General features: G+C 42.8%; 1 protein-coding gene across 1 annotated transcript in view; it reads left to right on the top strand.

Annotated features, from left to right (window-relative positions):
- The window catches only part of RASGRP3 (RAS guanyl releasing protein 3), a 69408-nt gene that overhangs the window by 39579 nt on the left and 4888 nt on the right, over positions 1–24941 (top strand). The window contains exons 10-15 of the mRNA XM_075266560.1: positions 6895–6972; positions 9685–9798; positions 19060–19175; positions 22013–22160; positions 24301–24337; positions 24518–24643. Of these exons, the coding sequence (XP_075122661.1) occupies positions 6895–6972; positions 9685–9798; positions 19060–19175; positions 22013–22160; positions 24301–24337; positions 24518–24643 (619 nt within the window). The remainder of the gene's footprint in view (positions 1–6894; positions 6973–9684; positions 9799–19059; positions 19176–22012; positions 22161–24300; positions 24338–24517; positions 24644–24941) is intronic.

The raw sequence follows: 24941 nt of genomic DNA, 5'->3' as shown, positions 1-24941 counted from the left end.
TGCGATACAAGATATAATGCACATGTGTGGCACTGGTTCTGGAAGAAAGCAGCTATATTGTAATGCTAAAATTATACTTTGCAATAGAAGTATTAGTTCACAGGATAGGGGATAAATGATTGATGTGGCACTGACACAAAAATCACAAGAAAGGGGGTCCTGAGTGTAGAAACACTGATCAAACACAGGGGTTAATGGGATAATTCCCATATATATATCTATATGTACAGTCATGGCCAAAAGTTTTGAGAATGATACAAATATTAATTTTTACAAAGTCTACTGCTTCAGTTGTTCTAATGGCAATTTGCATATACTCCAGAATGTTATAAAGAGTGATCAGCTTAACAGCAATTACCTGCAAAGTCAATATTTGCCTAGAAAATGCAAGCAAGCAAGCGCCAGGACCGTCTCTTAAAAGTATTTCAGTTGCGGGATCAGTGCAGAGCTTGCTGAGGAATGGCAGCAGGCAGGTGTGAGTGCATCTGCACGCACTGTGAGGCGGAGACTCTTGGAGCAAGGCCTGGTCTCAAGGAGGGCAGCAAAGAAGCCACTTCTCTCCAGAAAAAAAAATCAGGGACAGACTGATATTCTGCAAAAGGTACAGGGAGTGGACTGCTGAGGACTGGGGTAAAGTCATTTTCTCTGATGAATCCCCTTTTTGATTGTTTGGGAATCTGGAAAACAGCTTATTCGGAGAAGACGAGGTGAGCGCTACCACCAGTCTTGTCTCATGCCAACTGTAAAGCATCCTGAAACCATTCATGTGTGGGGTTGCTTCTCAGACAAGGGAATCGGGTCTCTCACAGTCTTGCCTAAAAACACAGCCATGAATAAAGAATGGTACCAGAATGTCCTCCAAGATCAACTTCTTCCAACCATCCAAGAGCAGTTTGGCCATCAACAATGCCTTTTCCAGCATGATGGAGCACCTTGCCATAAAGCAAAGGTGATAACTAAATGGCTCAGGGAACAAAACATAGAGATTTTGGGTCCATGGCCTGGAAACTCCCCAGATCTTAATCCCATTGAGAACTTGCGGTCAATCATCAAGAGACGGGTGGACAAACAAAAACCTACAAATTCTGACAAAATGCAAGCATTGATTGTGCAAGAATGGACTGCTATCAGTCAGGATTTGGTCCAGAAGTTGATTGAGAGCATGCCAGGGAGAATTGCAGAGGTCCTGAAGAAAAAGGGTCAACACTGCAAATATTGCAACGCTGCATTAACTCATTCTAACTGTCAATATAAGCTTTTGTTACTCATAATATGATTGCAATTATATTTCTGTATGTGATAAAATCATCTGACAAACACACATAAAAACCAGAGGGCAGCAGATCATGTGAAAATATAAGATTTGTGTCATTCTCAAAACTTTTGGCCATGACTATATATATATATATATATATATATATATATATATATATATATATATATATACAGTCCTATGAAAAAGTTTGGGCACCCCTATTAATCTTAATAATTTTTAGTTCTAAATATTTTGGTGTTTGCAGCAGCCATTTCAGTTTGATATATCTAATAACTGATGGACACAGTAATATTTCAGGATTGAAATGAGGTTTATTGTACTAACAGAAAATGTGCAATATGCATTAAACCAAAATTTGACCGGTGCAAAAGTATGGGCACCTCAACAGAAAAGTGACATTAATATTTAGTAGATCCTCCTTTTGCAAAGATAACATCCTCTAGTCGCTTCCTGGAGCTTTTAATCAGTTCCTGGATGAAGGTATTTTGGACAAACAATTCAAGTTCAGTTAAGTTAGATGGTCGCCGAGCATGGACAGCCCGCTTCAAATCATCCCACAGATGTTCAATGATATTCAGGTCTGGGGACTGGGATGGCCATTCCAGAACATTGTAATTGTTCCTCTGCATGAATGCCTGAGTTGATTTGGAGCAGTGTTTTGGATCATTGTCTTGCTGAAATATCCATCCCCGGCGTAACTTCAACTTTGTCACTGATTCTTGAACATTATTCTCAAGAATCTGCTGATACTGAGTGGAATCCATGCGACCCTCAACTTTAACAAGATTCCCGGTGCCGGCATTGGCCACACAGCCCCAAAGCATGATGAAACCTCCACCAAATTTTACAGTGGGTAGCAAGTGTTTTTCTTGGAATGCTGTTTCTTTTTGGACGCCATGCATAACGCCTTTTTTTATAACCAAACAACTCAATCTTTGTTTCCAAAATGAAGTTGGCTTCTCCAAATGTGCTTTTGCATATCTCAGGCAACTCTATTTGTGGCGTACGTGCAGAAACGGCTTCCTTCTCATCACTCTCCCTGACAGCTTCTCCTTGTGCAAAGTGCGCTGTATTGCTGACTGATGCACAGTGACACCATCTGCAGCAAGATGATGCTGCAGCTCTTTGGAGGTGGTCTGTGGATTGTCCTTGACTGTTCTCACCATTCTTCTTCTCTGCCTTGCTGATATTTTTCTTGGCCTGCCACTTCTGGGCTTAACAAGAACTGTCCCTGTGGTCTTCCATCTCCTTACTATGTTCTTCACAGTGGAAACTGACAGGTTAAATCTCTGAGACAACGTTTTGTATCCTTCCCCTGAACAACTATGTTGAACAATCTTTGTTTTCAGATCATTTGAGAGCGGGCTGTCCAGGCTCGGCGACCATCTAACTTAACTGAACTTGAATTGTTTTGTAGAAAGAAATGGTCCAAAATACCTTCATCCAGGATCCAGGAACTGATTAAAAGCTACAGGAAGCGACTAGAGGCTGTTATCTTTGCAAAAGGAGGAGCTACTAAATATTAATGTCACTTTTCTGTTGAGGTGCCCATATTTTTGCACCGGTCAAAGTTTGGTTTAATGCATATTGCGCATTTTCTGTTAGTACAATAAACCTCATTTCAATCCTGAAATATTACTGTGTCCATCAGTTATTAGATATATCAGACTTTAATGGCTGTTGCAAACACCAAAATATTTAGAACTAAAAATGATTAAGATTAATAGGGGTGCCCAAACTTTTTCATAGGACTGTATATATATATATATCTCCCTATATTATAAAAATGAATTTCTGTCTGTCTGTGCTCTAATGCGAACCAAACGACGGGACCGATCTTCACCAAATTTGGTACAGAGATACTTCAGGTATCCGGGAAGGTTTAAGACGAGACTCCAACTCACTCGGACGTACCGTTGCTGAGTTACAGCATTCCAAACACAGTGCCCCCCCCCCTTAGCCAATACAAACCTGCAAGTCTTTCACTCATATTCCAACTGCAATACACATGGTCACTCCACATGCACAATACAACACTGATATCCAAACTGAGATACACGCATCAGAGGATTAGATACACAGATCAGCAAACAGTATCACACTCCAGAAGATTAGATACACGCGTCTGCACACAGTCCCACAAACCAGAGGATTAAATACGCACTTCTGCACACAGTTCCACACACTGAAGGATTTGATACGTGCGTCTGCACACAGTTCCACATGCCGAAGGATTAGATACACGCATCTGCACAAAGTTCCACACTCCAGAGGATTAGATACGCACGTCTGCACACAGTACCACATGTCGTCGGATTAGATACGCGCATCTACACACAGTTCCACACTCCAGAGGATTAGATACGCGCGTCTGCAGACAGTTGTACACGCCATAGGATTAGATACACGTGTCTACACACAGTTCCACACACCAGAGCATAAGATATGCACATCTGCACACAGTACCACATGCCGCAGGATTAGATATGTGTGTCTACACATAGTTCCCCACGCCGTAGGATTAGATACGCGCCTCTTCACACAATACCACACAGGGGAGGATTAGATACGTGTGTCTGCACACAGTACCACACTTTGGAGGATTAGATACATGCCTCTGCACACAGTACCACAAGTCAGAGAATTAGATGTGCGTCTCAGCACACAGTACCACACGGGGAAGGATTAGATACGCTCATCTGCACATGGTACCACATGCCAGAGGATTAGATACGAGCATCTGCACACAGTACCACACAGGAGAGGATTAGATACGCACATCTGCACACAGTACCACATGCCAGAGGATTAGATACACACATCTGCACACAGTACCACACGCCAGAGGATTAGGTTTGCGCATCTGCACACAGTACCACATGCCGTAGGATTAGATACGCGCGTCTACACACAGTTCCACACGCAATAGGATTAGATACACGCCTCTTCACACAATACCACACAGGGGAGGATTAGATTCGTGTGCCTGAATACAGTACCACACTTTGGAGGATTAGATACATGCCTCTGCACACAGTACCACAAGCCAGAGAATTAGATACGCGTCTCAGCACATAGTACCACACAGGGAGGATTAGATACGTGTGTCTGCACACAGTACCCCACGCCAGAGGATTAGATATATGCATCTGCACACAGTAACACATGCCGTAGGATTAGATACGCGCGTCTACACACAGTTCCACATGCCACAGGATTAGATACGTGCCTCTTAACACAATACCACACAGGTGAGGATTAGATATGTGTGTCTGCACACAGTACCACACTTTGGAGGATTAGATATATGCCTCTGCACACAGTACCACAAGCCAGAGAATTAGATACGCGTCTCAGCACTCAGTACCACATGCCGTAGGATTAGATACACGCGTCTACACACAGTTACACACGCCGTAGGGTTAGATACGCGCCTTTTCACACAATACCACACAAGGGAGGATTAGATACGCACATCTGCACACAGTTCCACACACCAGAGGATTAGATAAGCACGTCTGCACACAGTACTACATGCCGTAGGATTAGATACACGCGTCTGCTTACAGTTTCACATGCCAGACGATGAGATACGCACGTCTTCACACAGTTGTACACGCTATAGGATTAGATACATGCGTCTGCATACAGTACCACATGCTGTAGGATTAGATACGCGTGTCTACACACAGTTCCACATGCCGTAGGATTAGATACGTGCCTCTTCACACAGTACCACACTTTGGAGGATTAGATACAGGCCTCTGCACACAGTACCACATGCCAGATAATTAGATACGCATCTCAGCACACAGTACCACACTGGGGAGGATTAGATACGCGCATCTGCACAAAGTACCTCACGCCAGAGGATTAGATACACCTGTCTGCACACGGTACCACAACGCCAGAAGATTAGATACGCGCATCTGCACATAGTACCACATGCCGTAAGATTAGATATGCACATCTGCACACAGTTTCACTTACCGGAGGATTAGATACGTGCCTCTTCACACAATGCCACACAGGGGAGGATTAGATACACACATCTGCACACAGTACCACACGCTGGAGGATTAGATATGTGCATCTGCAAACAGTACCACACCAACAAGGATTAGATACTTGAGTCTAAACACAGTACTACACGGGGAAGGATTAGATACAGCTTTACTCCAGGTATCCATAACAACTGATCATAGGTTTTTCACTGATATCTAAAATGAGATACACACAATCACATGACGCTTATGGACATACACACAAACAACATACAAAATACACCAGTGCAAAATTGGACATTTCTTATGGGGCCACTACACAAACATAAAATGTAATATACCCATGCGAAGCCGGGTCCTCCCTCTAGTATATATATATATAATCCATTTTAATATTGATAAATACAGTCACGTAGCTAAGATGTTGTCTGTTGGATTATCTCCTCAGTAGTGATAGTCGTCTTATATACAGTGTATTTCCTTCTCCTACTTTCTCCTTCTATAGTAAGCCACATGATCACAATGTGATGTATTGCTAGTATGAATTGACAGGATGTCTCTCTCTGCTGCCTGCAGATACTATTGAAAACTAGCATATGACCTCAGATTCATCAGCGTTCCATCCTCTTGTTCTTCTGCCCTAGCTCTTCTGAATGTCTCTTCTCATGTAATCTACTCCCTATACATCCCCCTTTCTCTCACATAGTTCACCCCACTTTCGAAGTTAGATAAGCATAACCCCATTATGTTCCGCAGTGTTATCAGTGTTATGCTTTTGATGCAAGGCCTCATAAAACAATTGGCATGAGTTAGCTTATAACAGCGAGCAGTAGAAACAGCTCTTTAAATCCAGCACACTACTGCAAACCAAGACAGACCCTAGACTTTCGCTGAATCTGGCAGTCTGAATTGTCTCCAAACAGAAGGACATAGCAATAATAAACACACTGCTGGTTGGAATCAAAACAAAACCCACAATAACTTAAAGAGTGGAGTGGAGGTAGGAGACAAGTCATAGGGCACGGGTCAGAACCAGGAGAAGATGCCAAAGACAAAATCAGAAGACAAATGCTGTATCTGGAAACAATCAAAAGGTCAAAAACCCAGACAGGAATGTCCCTGGCAAAATCAGTAGACAATAGAAAAACCAAAAAAACAGCCAGGGGGTCAGTATGAAGCAAACAAGACAATCAGATACTGAGCCAAACTAGGGAATGAACAACAATAAGGTGGCACCTATGTCAGGAGGGAGGAGTCTTATATTGGCTTCCTCAGCTGATACTTGAATCAAAAAGGATAACTTCTGAAACTGTAAAAGCTTCCCGTGACATGGCAAGCTGAAGGCCAAGGCCCCATGTAGCGGGCTGCAGCGAAAAAGCGTTGCAGAGATTTCTTCTGCAGATTTGAGGCTTCAATTATACCTATAGGGAAAGCATCAGCGTTACCATAGGTATAATTAACATGATGCAATTTCCAAAAACACAATGCTGGAGTGTCACTTTAACAAAAACTGTGTACTCGTTTTCAAAAACTATACTATTGAACCATTTACTGTATTATTTTATCATTTAAGGTGTGATACATAGTCAAAGATCTTATTTGCTTTCTTTTCAGTTATCACTTGATTTATACCACACGGAAGATGATATTTATAAACTTTCATTGGTGCTTGAGCCGCGGAATCCAAAATCGGTGAGAACCTTTTAAGGCTTCGAATTGCATATGAACGTATTGCACAATGACCTAACTATATGATCCAGGTGAAGTTAAATAAAACCCCTGGGATTAATGTGGCTAAAACTGCCCTCACTGAAAATAGATGTTTCTTGTTTTACTATGGTACTCTACTGGTGATGAAAATCCTCTCTTCCACTTATAAATAATGTCCCCAGCACAGAAAGTAATGGAATATTGATGATCCCACTGCTTCCGAGACTAAATGGGCTATATCCAACTATCCAATGCAGTATTACTTAGTCCCTACAAATGTAGTTCTTAGGCCTGGTTCACATCTGCGTTCGGGCCATTCCGTTCCCCTATCTGCATGAAATATACCTAGAGAAAAGTTCTGCTTGCACGAATCTTCTCTCCGCATTTTTTGTGCGGAAACCGAACGGAAACCACAAGGACCCCATTATAGTCTATGGACTCTTCGGGTTTCGTTAGGTAACCGCTTTTTTATGAGAATAGGTTTCCCAAGCGGACTCCCCAAATGGAAACCCGAACACAGATGTGAACCGGGCCTGAGACTTATTGGTCACAATTTGACAATCTTTAATACCCATCTGGAGAAAAACTAATGGTTTGTCAAATTTACAGATAAATCTGTAATTTGGTGAGGGCAAGAACACACATTATGAGTAATATCAACTGAATTGACAGGAAACTCAAAGATAAAGCTACACTTAACTGACCTAAATGTCCTTTAATATGGGCTGACGTGGCGGGCAATGATTGGGAAAGGATATTGCCGGGAGCATCTGCTCCTATTCATTCTTCTGTTATATCAATACACTTCACACTTCTCGGCTGCACATTACTATAAGTACACGAGGCGTTGTATGTTCAGCAATCTGCAGCATATTTTAGTAGGCTGCATAACACATGGAATCACCTGACAAACAAGCGTCTGTGCAGTGATCAATGGGCACCTGATGCAGAAGATGTATAGGACAAATGTTTCAGTTGCATATATTTCGGCAAAAAATAAAAAAGCCATGTATAAACATATGCTAATGCTAACCGGTTGATCTTAAATATTGAAAATAAAAAGCATTAATTCGGTGTGAATAGTTTAGGATTTTAAAACTAACAGTTAAAAAAGTTATTAAAGGGTCTGTCTTTTTCAGAGGACAGTATTTTATCAATGTTGTGCACCCTAATAGTAGGTAAGGAGGGGCTTACCCAAAGAAGGAAATACCCCTTTAAGAAAATGAGCAAATTAAAGGGATTCTATTAGAGATGAGTGAGTACTAGAGATGAGCGAACACTAAAATGTCCGAGGTTCGAAATCCGATTCGAACAACCGCATACTGTTCGAACGATTTTGTTTCAGGGGTAGGCAACATTCGATAAAATCATGCTTACCAAGTCCACGAGTGACGGTTTGCTTGAAGTCTTCTCCCGTCGCAGGGTCCCCGCGTCTTCTTCCAGGTGGAATTCACTCTGCCTAGGCATCCGCAGTCGGCTCTGCCTAGGCCGGATGCCTAGGCAGAGTGAATTCCACCCAGAAGAAGATGCGGGGACGCAGCGCGGAGAAGACTTCGGAAAGGTAAGAGAAGAACCAGCGTTGATTGGCAGAATGTATAGCATTCTGCCAATCAACGCTGGTTCTGCATCGAACCTTAAACTTCGAACAGCGAGTAGTGTTCGATCGAGTACGTGTATTTCGAATACCGTAGTATTCAATCGAACACCTACTCGATCGAACACTACTCGCTCATCTCTAGTGAGTACTATTCGAAACGACCGTTTCGAATAGCACGCACCCATAGAAATGAATGGAAGCGGCCGGCACGCAGACTTAGCCGGCGGCTGGCCACCTAACCCCCTGCGTGCGGCTACGTCCATTCATTCCTATGGGTGCGTGCTATTCAAAACTAGAGTTTCCAATAGTACTCGCTCATCTCTAGATTCTATCATTGGCTCTGGTGATTTTTAACTAAGCATATATTTGCATAGCCTTTAGAAAGGCTATTCCAGACATACCTTTTGTTTAGTAATCTGGACTCCAGCCGGTAACGGCCTATTAAAAAAAAAAAGAAAAAAACACAGCGGTAGCGGCTGTCGCCGGGCCCCCTAATTTCCCGGGCCCTGTGGCAGCCGCCTCCGCTGCCTCTACGGTAGTTACGCCACTGTAATGGTCATATCCATTGGCAACTGATCAAGACAAAAGACTGTCACCAAAATGGTTAAAGAACACACTGCAAGGTTTTTATTCGTTTATGTTTGTATAAATATTTAACCTGATATTGTCTACAAATGAAAATATAGGTGTGTTCATGGCTAAGGTCCCACGTGGTGAGATGCAGCAAAAAAGCACTGCGGGAAAAAATGTGGCAGATACGCATCGTGGTTTTTCTCGCTGTGCTTTTCACAGAAAGTCTGCAGAGTTTTCTTGTGCAGACTTTCTGCCTACATTATACCTATACGAAAACTCCAGCGTTTCCGTAGGTATACTTGACATGCTGCAATTTATAAAAAAAAACAATAGTTTTTGAAATTGCAGCATGTCCGTTGTGGATATTTCTCTGCAATCTGTGGATGGGATTAACCAGAATCCCATCCACGTTGCAGATAATGTAAAATGCTACATTTTTGCAACGTGGGGCCCCAGACTAACTCTTACTTCATGTTCAATGCCTATTTTCACACACTAATATTATCCTTGGTTATCTATCACAGCCAACGTCCCCTACAACTCCCAATAAACCTGACGTACCACTTGACTGGGCTTCTGGTGTGACACCAAAGCCGGACCCTACGATTATTAATAAACATATAAGAAAATTAGTTGAGGTAAGATCTCTTCTCTTTTTGCTATTTCTTTCTATTCACTTTGAGTGATTGGTTATTCATTCTCATGCTTTATAATTTCAATGTGCATTCATTAGATTATAAGGGCAGATTTGCTAAATGTACCAAAACTGTGGTTTAATTTGTGCAAAAAAAAAAAAAAAAAAAAAAAGGCCTACCTATTGTGTACCCGCTTATTTTTGACTTTCTGGAAAGAAGTGTGGCTTGGTAGGAAATGAGTGTGGTTTATCTGAAAGGGTGATGCTTAAGGAGCATCTTTCTTTACCTCATCCATCTCCAATTCTTTCTGCTCCAGCCTAGGACCACCCACCTGGCAATAGAGAGCATGACTGTGTGTTGTAACTAATAACTGCTTGTGAATGGCTGGGACTAGAGAAAAAAATCCAGTTGAGCCGGAATCAGTGGAGCAGCCTCTATTGAAAGATGCAATGAGTTGGAGTTATTGGAGGTGGTGATATGTCCTCTTTAAGGTGCGACAAAGTGTACCAGAAGTGCACCAAAACTAAGTTAATTATTGTTGGAGGCGGCCACTGACTGGCTATGGGAGACACAGAATAGCATTTCATAAGGAGCTGTATAGAGCCATATAATACAACTCGCTAAAAAGAACTGTGTGTTTTCCACTTACACGGGGCGTAACTATCAAGGTAGCAGCGCTAGCGGCTGCCACAGGGCCCCGGAAATTAGTAACTACTGCAGGCAATGGCCCTATTTTACCGATCTTCTCTCCTGCTCATGGCCACTGGCATTTCCCCTTCTGTGGATGAGGCTATGAGCAGGAGCTGGGATCAGTAATTGAGGCCGCAGACCGCGAACCCCACAAACACTATCATTATACTCGGGGGCTCTATTCAGATCTCCAAGTTTAGTGATAGGAAGCTCGGGGAGGTGAGGGAACATAAAAAACACTGTTACTTACCTCTCCTGGCTCTGGAAGGCTTCAGGCCTAATTGTGTGGTGTCCTAGACCTCACATGGGCTGGGCATGTGTTGTTATGCGTCGAGACGCAAGCCTATGCTCAAGTGAAGTTTCTTCCATCATTGAAGATGGCCGATTTCAACAGGAAGTGCACTGGAGCCCAGGAGAGTAACAGTAATTTTTTACGTTTGTATCCTCCCCTGGGTCTTTGATTATTATACTCTGAGGTCTGAAAAGATCCCAGAGTATAATAATTGTTCATGGGTGGTCCACAATGGGGCATAATATTGTGTGCAAGGGCCACTATGGGGAATAATATTATGTGCAGGGGCCATTATGGGGCATAATACTGTGTGCAGAGGCCACTATAGGGAATAATACTGTGTGCAGGGGCTACTATGGGGCATAATAGTGTGTACAGGAATGGGGGGAAAGTTGGTCAGTTGGGGACATGCGCAGTCGGCTCTGCCCAGGCCCGATGCCTGGCAGAGTGAATTCAGAGCCGGAAGACACCACGGGGAATCTGCACGGAGAAGACTTCTAAAGGTAGGGGAAGAACCAGCGTTGATTGGCTGACTGTATAGCATTCAGCCAATCAATGCTGGTTCTGCATCGAACTTTTCCATTTGAATAGCGAATGGTACTCGATCAAGTACGAGTATTTTGAATACCGTAGTATCCGATCGAATACCTACTTGATTGAATACTACTCGCTCATCTCTACAAAAGATGTATCCAAGAGCTGTAATTTTATACTATGAAGAATGGCGTCCATGTATGTGCACAGAATATTGTATAATATCCCATGCTTTATACAAATATATAAAAACTAAAATCCAGAATAACCCTTTAACTTGACTTCAGAGCTTTTGTTTTGTGATATGACACCGGAGCAGAGATCAGATTCTAGTTACAGACGGCTACATCTTTACTTCCTCATACACTATTTCTTCATTGCGGTAATCCCTATGGAAGAACATTTCTGCGTATTGTACTTTTCCATTTCTCAGCACTAGTAACCAGCAATTATGTAGCAATTAACCATAGTGTTTTCTGTTCTGTAAAATAAAGCCTTAGTGTTACCAACCTCAGAGTTCCTAAAAGTCACACTGTTTTAAAGCGTGGCAGAGAACATTATGTTATAATGCCGAAAATAAATCTATGAAATAAAATATTCTAGTCATCTCACATAGCTGAAGGAAAATATTTCAATACTTGTGATTAAGATTTGACAGTGTATTATTAAAATCTTCTTGTTTGATTCTATGACATGTATATTTTGAAAGTACTAAATGTTTCTCACATTTGACAGTGGAAACAAATATTTATTGAAAGTCTTAGCTATAACAAAAACTCCTTCCCTTAAATATGTGGAATTAAATGTCTTTTTAAAAAAAAAAAAAATGATGATTATTCTCACCCGGGAACTGATCAGCTGTATGAAGGGTATAAATGACGCAACATCTTTTCTGTTTACGTTGAATTCTGTTTTTTTTAGAGCCTGTGTGATGATGTAATGACAGAATCATCCCATAGAAGGGAATCGCTTGAGAAAGGCTCATGAAAATGATCTGATATTGGTCAATAAAGAAGCTTCTGTTTTTTCACTGTACCTGCAGAGTGCTGCCTGATTGTTGCTTCGATGGACTCTGTGAAACAAAAGATATACTATGTAAATAGTAAGGAGGTTGCCGTGCTCATGTCCCTACTTACAGCTGATCAGCGGGAGTGCCCTGTATTAATGATGGCCTATCCTGAGGATAGGTCAATAAAGAACTAGACAACCATTGTCATTCAACACCCAATTTTACGCAGTACAATTGAATTGCTGGACCAACTTGATAGCACCAACAACAACATCTGCGGTGATTAAACTAATGCAGGCTCTTTTCAAAGCTCCAATGGAGTCCATACTTTGGTTACCCCTACTACAACCCAAATTCTCTCGACATCCACTACTGAAGGGCCCATCTAATGTCTGGAAATATTTAGGACAGTCCTTAACTCCTCTGCCATCCCCTCAATGAGATTTATACTAATCCTACTCATTCAGTACCAGCATACAATTTCATTTGGGACATACAGCGCGTCCTTACTCTGAGAGACCAGGTGCCAACTGGTGCTCTCCTCAGCACCCAGCAAATTTTGGAACTTTTACCAGACCTCAAACTATATTTTCTTCACTTGCATCACCAGACCCATTACTTGTTCCTCTTCTGGAAAACATTTCAACCTTGTACCATTTTGATGCCTTTTGAGAAGTTACTAATGTCTAAGACCAAAATGTTACAAGAACATCTTGACTACTATCCACATCTATAGACACCCATGTTCTGTCAAAACCCGTCTTCATCCATTCTTGGGAACAGGAGCTTGGCATGTTTTTTAGATTTGGACGATGTCCAACAGATTTTGAAGCATTCTCTGGTTTTTCGTGCTGTATCTGATTACAAGAAGACTAGAGATGAGCGAACAGTGTTCTATCGAACACATGTTCGATCGGATATCAGGGTGTTCGCCATGTTCGAATCGAATCGAACACCACGTGGTAAAGTGCGCCAAAATTCGATTCCCCTCCCACCTTCCCTGGCGCCTTTTTTGCACCAATAACAGCGCAGGGGAGGTGGGACAGGAACTACGACACTGGGGGCATTGAAAAAAATTGGAAAAAGTCATTGGCTGCCGAAATCAGGTGACCTCCATTTTAGACGAATAGTGGATTTCAAATCCGGGTCATATGAGAATGTGAACTTTGTGACTATGAGACAGGGATAGCTGTACAGGCAGGGATAGCTAGGGATAACCTTTATTTAGGGGGGAATGTTATTAAAAATAACTTTTTGGGGCTCTATCGGGTGTGTAATTGTGATTTTTGTGAGATAAACTTTTTCCCATAGGGATGCATTGGCCAGCGCTGATTGGCCGAATTCCGTACTCTGGCCAATCAGTGCTGGCCAATGCATTCTATTAGCTTGATGAAGCAGAGTGTGCACAAGGGTTCAAGCGCACCCTCGGCTCTGATGTAGCAGAGCCGAGGCTGCACAAGGGTTCAAGCGCACCCTCGGCTCTGATGTAGGAGAGCCGAGGGTGCACTTGAACCCTTGTGCACCCTCAGCTCTGCTACATCAGAGCCGAGGGTGCGCTTGAACCCTTGTGCACACTCTGCTTCATCAAGCTAATAGAATGCATTGGCCAGCGCTGATTGGCCAATGTATTCTATTAGCCTGATGAAGTAGAGCTGAATGTGTGTGCTAAGCACACACATTCAGCTCTACTTCATCGGGCTAATAGAATGCATTGGCCAGCGCTGATTGGCCAGAGTACGGAACTCGACCAATCAGCGCTGGCTCTGCTGGAGGAGGCGGAGTCTAAGATCGCTCCACACCAGTCTCCATTCAGGTCCGACCTTAGACTCCGCCTCCTCCAGCAGAGCCAGCGCTGATTGGCCGAATTCCGTACTCTGGCCAATCAGCACTGGCTAATGCATTGTATTGGCTTGATGAAGCAGTGCTGAATGTGTGTGCTTAGCACACACATTCAGCTCTACTTCATCGGGCTAATAGAATGCATTGGCCAATCAGCGCTGGCCAATGCATTCTATTAGCGTGAACTGAGTTTGCACAGGGGTTCTAGTGCACCCTCGGCTCTGCTACATCAGATTGCTACATCTGATGTAGCAGTGCCGAGTGTGCATCAGATGTGTAGTTGAGCAAAACTGACTCAGCACTGCTAAGTATGCATTCGCATAGGAATGCATTGGCCAGCCTTCGGCCAATCAGCGCTGGCTCTGCCGGAGGAGGCGGAGTCTAAGGTCGGACCTGAATGGAGACTGGTGTGGAGCGACCTTAGACTCCGCCTCCTCCAGCAGAGCCAGCGCTGATTGGCCGAATTCCGTACTCTGGCCAATCAGCACTGGCTAATGCATTGTATTGGCTTGATGAAGCAGTGCTGAATGTGTGTGCTTAGCACACACATTCAGCTCTACTTCATCGGGCTAATAGAATGCATTGGCCAATCAGCGCTGGCCAATGCATTCTATTAGCGTGAACTGAGTTTGCACAGGGGTTCTAGTGCACCCTCGGCTCTGCTACATCAGATTGCTACATCTGATGTAGCAGTGCCGAGTGTGCATCAGATGTGTAGTTGAGCAAAACTGACTCAGCACTGCTAAGTCTGCATTCGCATAGGAATGCATTGGCCAGCCTTCGGCCAATCAGCGCTGGCTCTGCCGGAGGAGGCGGAGTCTAAGGTCGGACCTGAATGGAGACTGGTGTGGAGCGACCTTAGACTCCGCCTCCTCCAGCAGAGCCAGCGCTGATTGGCCGAATTCCGTACTCTGGCCAATCAGCACTGGCTAATGCATTGTATTGGCTTGATGAAGCAGTGCTGAATGTGTGTGCTTAGCACACACATTCAGCTCTACTTCATCGGGCTAATAGAATGCATTGGCCAATCAGCGCTGGCCAATGCATTCTATTAGCGTGAACTGAGTTTGCACAGGGGTTCTAGTGCACCCTCGGCTCTGCTACATCAGATTGCTACATCTGATGTAGCAGTGCCGAGTGTGCATCAGATGTGTAGTTGAGCAAAACTGACTCAGCACTGCTAAGTCTGCATTCGCATAGGAATGCATTGGCCAGCCTTCGGCCAATCAGCGCTGGCTCTGCCGGAGGAGGCGGAGTCTAAGGTCGGACCTGAATGGAGACTGGTGTGGAGCGACCTTAGACTCCGCCTCCTCCAGCAGAGCCAGCGCTGATTGGCCGAATTCCGTACTCTGGCCAATCAGCACTGGCTAATGCATTGTATTGGCTTGATGAAGCAGTGCTGAATGTGTGTGCTTAGCACACACATTCAGCTCTACTTCATCGGGCTAATAGAATGCATTGGCCAATCAGCGCTGGCCAATGCATTCTATTAGCGTGAACTGAGTTTGCACAGGGGTTCTAGTGCACCCTCGGCTCTGCTACATCAGATTGCTACATCTGATGTAGCAGTGCCGAGTGTGCATCAGATGTGTAGTTGAGCAAAACTGACTCAGCACTGCTAAGTCTGCATTCGCATAGGAATGCATTGGCCAGCCTTCGGCCAATCAGCGCTGGCTCTGCCGGAGGAGGCGGAGTCTAAGGTCGGACCTGAATGGAGACTGGTGTGGAGCTATCTTAGACTCCGCCTCCTCCAGCAGAGCCAGCGCTGATTGGTCGAGTTCCGTACTCTGGCCAATCAGCACTGGCCAATGCATTTCTATGGGGAAAAGTTAGCTTGCGAAAATTGCAAACTGACAGGGATTTCCATGAAATAAAGTGACTTTTATGCCCCCAGACATGCTTCCCCTGCTGTCCCAGTGTCATTCCAGGGTGTTGGTATCATTTCCTGGGGTGTCATAGTGGACTTGGTGACCCTCCAGACACGAATTTGGGTTTCCCCCTTAACGAGTTTATGTTCCCCATAGACTATAATGGGGTTCGAAACCCATTCGAACACTCGAACAGTGAGCGGCTGTTCGAATCGAATTTCGAACCTCGAACATTTTAGTGTTCGCTCATCTCTAAAGAAGACCACTGCAAAATTTGGTCCACATGGTATCGGATGCCGGATAGATTGCATCATTTGAAGATATCGGCTGATGACACCTGTTGAAGATGAAAATCACAAGTAGGCACGTTTTTCTCATATCTGGTGGTACTGCCCCTTATTTTCTCCTTTTTGTCTCAAGTACAGGGTTATCTTTGCAAACTCAAAGGCACAGATATCTCTTACACCAGAATTAATATTTATGGCCATGTCCTCTAATAACCTAAACCTTTCCAACAACTTTCCACTGGCACATTTACTGGCGTCTGCCAAATCAATTATTCTGCCATATTGGCTCCAAACAACCACCCCAACTGTGCAACTTTGGCTGAACAAGGTTCACCAACTTGTCCTTTTGAAGAACTCACTGGTTGGAAACTTCACAATTATCCTAAATATTTGGAGATCTGGTTCCCATGACTGAAACTGACGACTTTGATCTGCTCCTTTTTCTTTTCTTTGCTCTTGCTAAGAAGACTAAGTTACCCAGTTATAGGATATCAATATTGTGAGAGAGTGAAGGGTGTGGTGTGGGAGGACAGGTATATTCCAGCCAGGTGGCTAAAGGGTGTATCGTAAGACCCACACCAGGGAGGTCAACTATGTAATTAAGGCTTGATATAGTCTGTGTGTGAGAACTAGAAGTGTGACACCACATAGACAGAGCTGACCTGTCCAGACCGAACCTATAAAGCAGGTACTGTGCCACCCGTTGTTGTTGCCAAGGCTGTAGTCTGGTAGCCTGGCTCCTGCATACTCAGGGAACAGTTTGCTTATGTTTAGTTAGTTCTCAGCCAAGAAGGCTTTTGTTTTGTTTATTTGTGCCTTTGCAAAGGCAGTTAAAACAGTCTCTGTGTTCCTGTTTCCTGCACTGCTACCGAGCATCTACATGAGCGATTCCCCACAATATGTATAGAAATTGATCCATCAACAGCTTGGAGCCTGAATATTCAAGTGTAGAATGGCTCAAGGTTCTGCCTTTTCTCCTGTGACGTAACAGTGATAGTGTGAGCTTCATGACAGCTATGTTACTGAGATGTAAGTGGTCACTAATATTTCAAAGAGTATAGGTAAAATACAAAAACTGTAATATATCTTTTCAAAGAAAAATGCTTATTTGTCCTCTTATCAGGCTGCTTTCCTGCTCCCCCTCCCCTCTAGAAAACTGACTTTCACCCTGAAAATTTTAGAATATCCATCTCGAGACAAGCTACAGGTCACATGATTAAGACTACACATGTCTATACAAGTCTTTAAAGAGGAGAGGGATATGAGCAGGGGAAGAGAGATATAGTAGCAGAAACACCAGCTCAGGGAGAAATGCAAACCAGGGACAAAGTACAAATAATACCAAATACAATTGAGAAATTGGATAGAAATATTGTGATCCCTAAAGTATAGAGTGTACTATTAGTTTTTGCAAGATAGTATAATGTTTGGGTACAGTGGCGTAACTAAGAATGACGGGGCCTGACGACAAACTTTTGACATGGCCCCCCCCAACCGACACAGAAGACCTCGACCGACCCCCTCCTCCGCACTCTATTATGTCCCTTAGTAAGCCCTGCACACAGAATTATGTCCCTTAGTGGCCCCTGAACACAGTATTATGTCCATTAGTGGCCCCTGCACACAGTATTATGCCCCATAGTGGCCCCTGCACACAGTATTATGTACCTTAGTGGCCCCTGCACACAGTATTATGTCCCTTAGTGGCCCCTGCACACAGTATTATCCCCCATAGTGTCCCCTGCACACAGTATTATCCCCCATAGTGGCTCCTGTACACAGTATTATAGCCCATAGTGGACACCCATAAACAATTATTATACTCTGGAGTCTTTTCAGACCCCAGAGTATAATAATCGGAGACCCAGGGGAATAAAAACATAAAAAATTACTGTTTCTTACCTGTCCCCCGGCTCCTACGCTGTCTTCTCCGCTGCTGTCCTTCTTCTATGACGTCGGACGTCACATGACCCGGGAGGCAGGCCGGGTTCATGTGACGTCAGAGACGTCAGACTACTAAAAAGGAGGCCTGACCAGGATCGTGGAGAAGTAAGTAACAGTGTTTTTTACGTTCCCTTACCTCTTCCGGTCTGCCGATCATTATACTCGGGGGTCTGCAAAGACCCCTGAGTATAATGATAGTATTTGTGTGGCCCACGGTGTCACTTACCGATCCCGGCCCAGCCAGGATCAGCAAGTATATAGGGCCCGTAACAGCCTATTAAAAAAAAAACAAAAAAAAAAAACGCAGCGGTAGCGGCTGTCACCGGGCCCCCTAATGGCCCGGGCCCTGTGACAGCTGCCTCTGCTGCCTCTGCGGTAGTTACGCCACTGTTTGGGTACATTTTGAATAGAAAAAAGCTCTTTTTCATACCTTCTCTTAGTATTAAAATCTATGCATATTTTCAACCATTTTTATTGCTCTAAAATTTTTATCATTATCTTTTGTTAATCCCTTTGTGCATATAGCTCCTATACAGGCCTAAATATGTCTCCAGGGGTATAGAGTACAAACAATATATGTATAGTTTTATCCTGCACTCATGGATATATATATATATATATATATATATATATATATATATATATATATATATATATATATATATTAAACTCATTACTGCATTGGTGCTACATACGCAATATATTAATCAAGAGCATGTAATTGGTCAATAATGAAATTGTAAGGAAATGTTGATAAATTCCTACTTGAAGAAAAGTTAAAACTTAACATATTCTTTAAAGTCTGTTTTTAGAAATTATGACCACGATCACGATGGCTATATTTCACAAGAGGACTTTGAAAGCATTGCTGCTAACTTCCCATTTCTGGACTCCTTCTGTGTTTTAGACAAGGATCAGTAAGTTGGCTCACGCTTTGTTATGATATCATTGTTGGCAATGATTGTTATATAATTATATGTGCCAAGAGGTCATCAAACAATAGGGTAAGCTTTATTTTCTAAATTTACTACAAATGATTTGTAATTCTTTAAATCCAAATATAAAAATGCAACAACCAAACAGATACAGCACAACAGCACTGAACAAAGATTTATGAAGGATAATAAAATATAATTTATTAAATTGTTTTTGTCTACTATATATATATATATATATATATATATATATATATATATATATATATATATATAATTGTAAAGCCTTTTAGACTTCAGTTATAAATAACATTCAAATTGTAACTTCAACTTTGTGTTGATATTTACTGTAACCTCTTAAAGAACCTCAGGATTTGGCCTGTTTAGACCTCCAAGATAGTGATATTGAAGGCTTGTTTTGTGGATGAGTTGTGTTATTAACACCCATTTTGGGGACATGTGAAATGGAATTGTAATTATATTTGTTTCATTCCTTTTTGGGTTTTGTTCTTTGGATTTAATTTTCAAAGCTTTCACAGTGTGGTCTAAATGATGGAATATATGTATTTGGTAGTTTAGTCTTGTCACAGCAATACCAAATGTTTTACTAATTTTGCATAATTTTTTTTGTGTTGACATCTTCAGAGAGCCAACACCTGCATTTTGTGGGATGAGTTGATGTTTATATAGGTACTCTTTTTAGATACTTTAAAGGGAGAAAAAAAATTGGCTAGCAAGACAACAACCTTGACAGCAACGCCTCAATTGGGTCATGGAGGGCCATTTGGGTGACAAAGAGTGTATCTAAGTCAGGGATTTCGTTCCCATCTTCATATGAAAAATGCAGAGAGAAAAGCACTGCAAGCAGCACTCTTCTCTCTACATTTTTCATGCGGAAAACACACAGACTCCATTATAGTCTATGGGGTCCGCGAGTTTCCTAAGGTAACCGCTTTTTTATATGGTTTAGGTTTCTGTTCAAGGGGTCCCCAAGTGGACCCACAAATGGAAACCCATGCGCAGATGTGAATCAAGCCTTACCCTTTCTTAATCATTTGGATACCATGTCCAGTACTGACAGTGGCATTTATGGGGTTAAAGGGGTATTCCCACGTCGCATACTCACCAGTCTTCACTGCTGTAAAATCTTCTTTCTTCCTGCTTTGTTGCGTCATTGGTGGGCGGGGTTACATATGCAAAGCCAGTGGCGAGATGACGTCGCTTCTATGCCGCTGGCCCTGCCTGCGCGCTCATAGATGGTGAGAACAGTCAGTTCTCTAGCCTTCACAATGCCAATACAGACCCGGCATCCGCTGTAATAGAGAGGCGGATGCCGGGGAAGGTTAGACGCCAGCACAGGTGCCTGCGACATCGCTACGCTCCTGCCCTGCATGAAGCTAACAGCGGCAGGAGCGATGCTGCTATTCTGCTGACCCCCCCCCTCCAGAATAGCAGCATCGCTCCTGCTGCTGCTGGCTTCATGCAGGGCAGGAGCGTAGCGATGTCGCGGGCACCTGTGCTGGAGTCTAACTCTCCCCGGAATCCGCCTCTCTATTACAGCAGATGTCGGGTCTGTATTGGCGGCCCCTTCCCCCAAAGTGTAAACTACCCCCCCCCCAGGCTCGCTCCCATGCACTTAGCCCTCCCTCCCCCTGGCAGCAGGCAGATACATCACTTGACTTTTGACCAGAAAAATCAAGGGCTGTGTCAACAATGAATTGAATAAAGTAAGATAGTGGACAAACAAAGCAGTTTTGCTGAAGCAGTGTATTTAGGAAAAGTCTTACATCCACATTAAAAAGCAGTATAGATAGGATCCTTGTGATGGGACAACCTCTTTAAATCATGATTTAATTTATCTGTGATTTAAAACATTGTAACAGCAGGCTGTATGTTAAAGCCAGCTTCTTCCTTACATGGTGTGAACATAGCAGGATAAAATACTATATGTAAATTTGGAGGGAAAGTACAGTTTCTATGACATAATAGTATGTCACTACGTTATCAAGTGGTAAAAGGTTGCATCAGATTCTAAAAAAAAACCCCATCTGTTTTCTATTTTAAAAAACAAGCCACATTTTAATATTGTAGTATTTAGGTGGTTTATAGCCCACATTATTGGGAGATTAGCAGCTTACTACAAATTAATAAATTTTCTGAAGATTTTATACATTTCTATGTAATAATGTAGTAAACTCCCCTGAGGGTAAGTTCACACAGGGTTTTTTGGTCAGGATTTTGAGGCTGTATCCGAATTAAATGGGAGCCGGTCAGGTCTTTTTTCCGGGAGCCGTTTGTTCCAGCTCATTCTTTCAGGCGGATTCTCCTCCCGACATTCCCATGCAGACACTCCCTCCTTCCGACTAGGCCCATTCATTTGGGCCTAATCTGGAGTGGAGTGCGCGACTGGATGCCGGTGCAGTGCACTGGCATCCAGTCGCAGCTACCCGTATTTTGGTTTGGAACCTGAGGCAGCCTCCGCCTCAGGTTCCAGACCAAAAAACCCTGTTTATACCTACCCTTAGTGGTGACCAAAAGTGGTGAACAAAATGTTATAACATAGAGCTCGACTGCAGCCCAAACCAATGGTGAGATGGGTGGGGAGATGTGCGTGTAAACACTTTATTATCGGTTTAATATACAACCTTCTGACTTTGGTTTTGGCCTGTAAACTGTAATTTTATTGATGACTGGTCATTGCCTTACCGTAGAAATATATTAGTTATCTTCATCATAAAATGTAAGAAACTACATTAATATTGTGTACGTCTCTTTTATACTTGTTTGTATCCTAATATAGTTTTCATTTTGTTCCATAGAGATGGTCTGATCAGTAAAGAAGAAATGATGGCCTATTTTCTAAGGGCCAAATCTCAGTTTCATTGTAAAATGGGACCAGGCTTTATTCACAACTTCCAGGAGATGACATACCTTAAGCCGACCTTCTGCGAGCATTGTGCAGGATTTGTAAGTTTGTGTTATTACATTGTAAATATGCTTTACCATCAGACCTTAGTACATGAAATTGCATTGGATTCTATAGAGGAATCAGCAGCTACCACTATAGAGGAATGTTTCCTTACTGTAGTAACAAAAAACTCAATTCAAATGCCCTTTGGTCATTAGGTCAGGGGTATATACTTGCATGTGAAAAAAATATCCAGAATAATAGGCATGTGGGGCAGACATACAGTATGTCAAAAGAAACCTCTTGTCCAGGATTTACAGCATACTCAGGCGCAGACAGGATTGACAGACTGTAAAACTAACTAAAAAGTTATGTTCACCAATCCCCAATACCTTGCTATCCAGTCCCAGTTTTCCTGTGTAGGGTCTCATGAGCCTGGAAGAAGAAAAACCCACATGTACACTGAGAGAAGAGTGGCTTCTGGTACAGAACCGGTGATGTATTTTGAGTGACATTACCAGTTCTTCTCCTGTGACTGCTGAGGCCACTAAACTGGTCTCAATGGTCCTGTGTCAGGTCTGGTCAGGCATTAAAGGATCTTTAAAGGGTATGTTCACACGGAGGAAAATGAAGATGAATTTCTCTTCATTTTCTTCCGCTGGTATTTCCGCCATGGTCTAGCCGCGATGGGAAGCCGATGCGGAATCTGCGGCAAGATCGAGCAGGATGCTTCTTTTTTTCTGCTTCCTGCTACAATCTCTGCCTCCCATTGAAAACAATGGGAGGTGGATTCTGGGAGGAATCTGCTCCAGATTCGGTTATGAAATCCGCCCCCAAATCCATGGCAAATTCCTCCGTGTAAGTTGACCCTTACAGTCTAACATGGCTTTATACAATTTCAGGCTTCACTGTATGTATGGCAACATTTATTGAAAAATCTGTGCAAAAGTAATACATCTGAATTTTCAATAATATGTGTGAAATATATGTAGAATTCAAAATAATAAACCTGAACATAGAGTTACACATTTCAGTCTATACATTTGTTAGAGCACAGGCTGGGGCATACAGCAGAATCACACCCTTACCGCATGTAAAACCTTTCTGTTCCCTGCAATGACTTTTCATAGAACCCCAATCACCCTAACCCTTTCCAAGTCATTCTACTCACCCAATGCTCTCCATACTACATGTCTTCTGACACTGGCATTGGTACAGGTGCTATATCACCATATATACTCGAGTATAAGCCGACCCGAATATAAGCCGAGGTCACTAATTTTACCACAAAAAACGGAAAACTAATTGACTCGAGTATAAGCCGAGGGCGGGAAATGCAGCAGCTACTGGAAAATTTCAAAAATTAAAATGGTCGGAGTTTTTGGGTGCAGTAGATGCTGGGTGCTGGGAAGGGGAGGGGGTATTTTGGTTGTCTGTCTGCCCCTTCCCTGAGCTTGAGGACTGTTTTTTCTTCCCCCACTTGGAATTCAGTCTGGCTGAATATAGTGTACCTGCAGTGCTCCTAGTAACCCCTTCCTATAGCACTGCAGATACCCTATATTCAGTAGACCGGGCACTTTCAGACACAGGATACCTAATGTGTATGTGTTTCACAGTCATTTTCTACTTTTATATATATTCTAGGGAAAGGAGGGATTAAGAACTTTAATTTTTTTTTCAATTTTTTTTTGCACTATTTTATGGGAGATTCTATACATTGATATTGTGGCTGGTTATAGACCCCCCCCCCTCCTAATTTTTTTTTTTTTTTTGCTGACTCGAGTATAAGCCGAGGGGGGCTTTTTCAGCTCAAAAACTGGGCTGAAAAATTTGGCTTATACTCGAGTATTTACGGTACTCTTCTTCTTTTGTAGCTCTGAAGATATTTATGACCATAATGATCTTGACACTAATCTAATAGCACATACTATTATGTAAAATCACATAACTATAATGTCCTAACCACATCAGTCTCACTGAGCACTTGCACTTGTGATTTATAGCATAGACTTGGTCACCCAATCCTTTCTTAGTGAGAAATCTGGAAAGACTTCAGTTAGAATTCACATGAGCTGGAGCTGTTGGTGTCAGGAAGGGTGTTGGTATATCCTGTTTTGTTAGTATAGCAATTGCTACTTCCTTCTTTATGACCCGTCTTTCCTTACTGCTTCCATTAACCTGCTATATCTTTCATTTCAGCTCTGGGGTATAATCAAACAAGGATACAAGTGCAAAGGTAAATTTCAAGGGCCCTCATTGTATGCAGATAAAGAGGTCGCCCATGACTTGTCAACCTGTCAGAAACAGTTGTATCATTCAATTGTAGATAGAATTTAATATTTCACATACAATGGCTTGTGTGCAATAAATAATGAATGTCAGACATCTTTAATGAACATAATACATTACTTTCCAGATTGTGGAGCCAATTGCCATAAACAGTGTAAAGATCTCCTCGTGTTAGCGTGTAGAAAACTCTCCCGAGCAGCGTCTATGGGCAGCAGCCATGGTTCTCTTCCCAACAGCCCATCTATAGCTCCAGGTATCGTATTTATAATGTAACATGGGACACTGAAAACATTACCTACAATGATAACATTACCAGGATGGGATATATACAGTGCCAAGCCTTATGTTTCAAACACCCATTCACACTAGCACCACAATAAAATACTTAAAGGGGTATTCCCACGTCGCATACTCACCTGTCTTCACTGCTGTAAAATCTTCTTTCTTCCTGGTTTCTTGCGTCATTTGGTGGCCGTGATCCTATGGGGCGGCTGAAGGGCCTGTGATGTCATCAAAGATCCTCAAATAACACTATATGCACAGTATTGGAC

This window comes from Leptodactylus fuscus, chromosome 3, assembly GCF_031893055.1.
Source record: "Leptodactylus fuscus isolate aLepFus1 chromosome 3, aLepFus1.hap2, whole genome shotgun sequence".
NCBI lineage: Eukaryota > Metazoa > Chordata > Amphibia > Anura > Leptodactylidae > Leptodactylus > Leptodactylus fuscus.
This window is presented reverse-complemented; position numbering and strand designations above follow the sequence as displayed.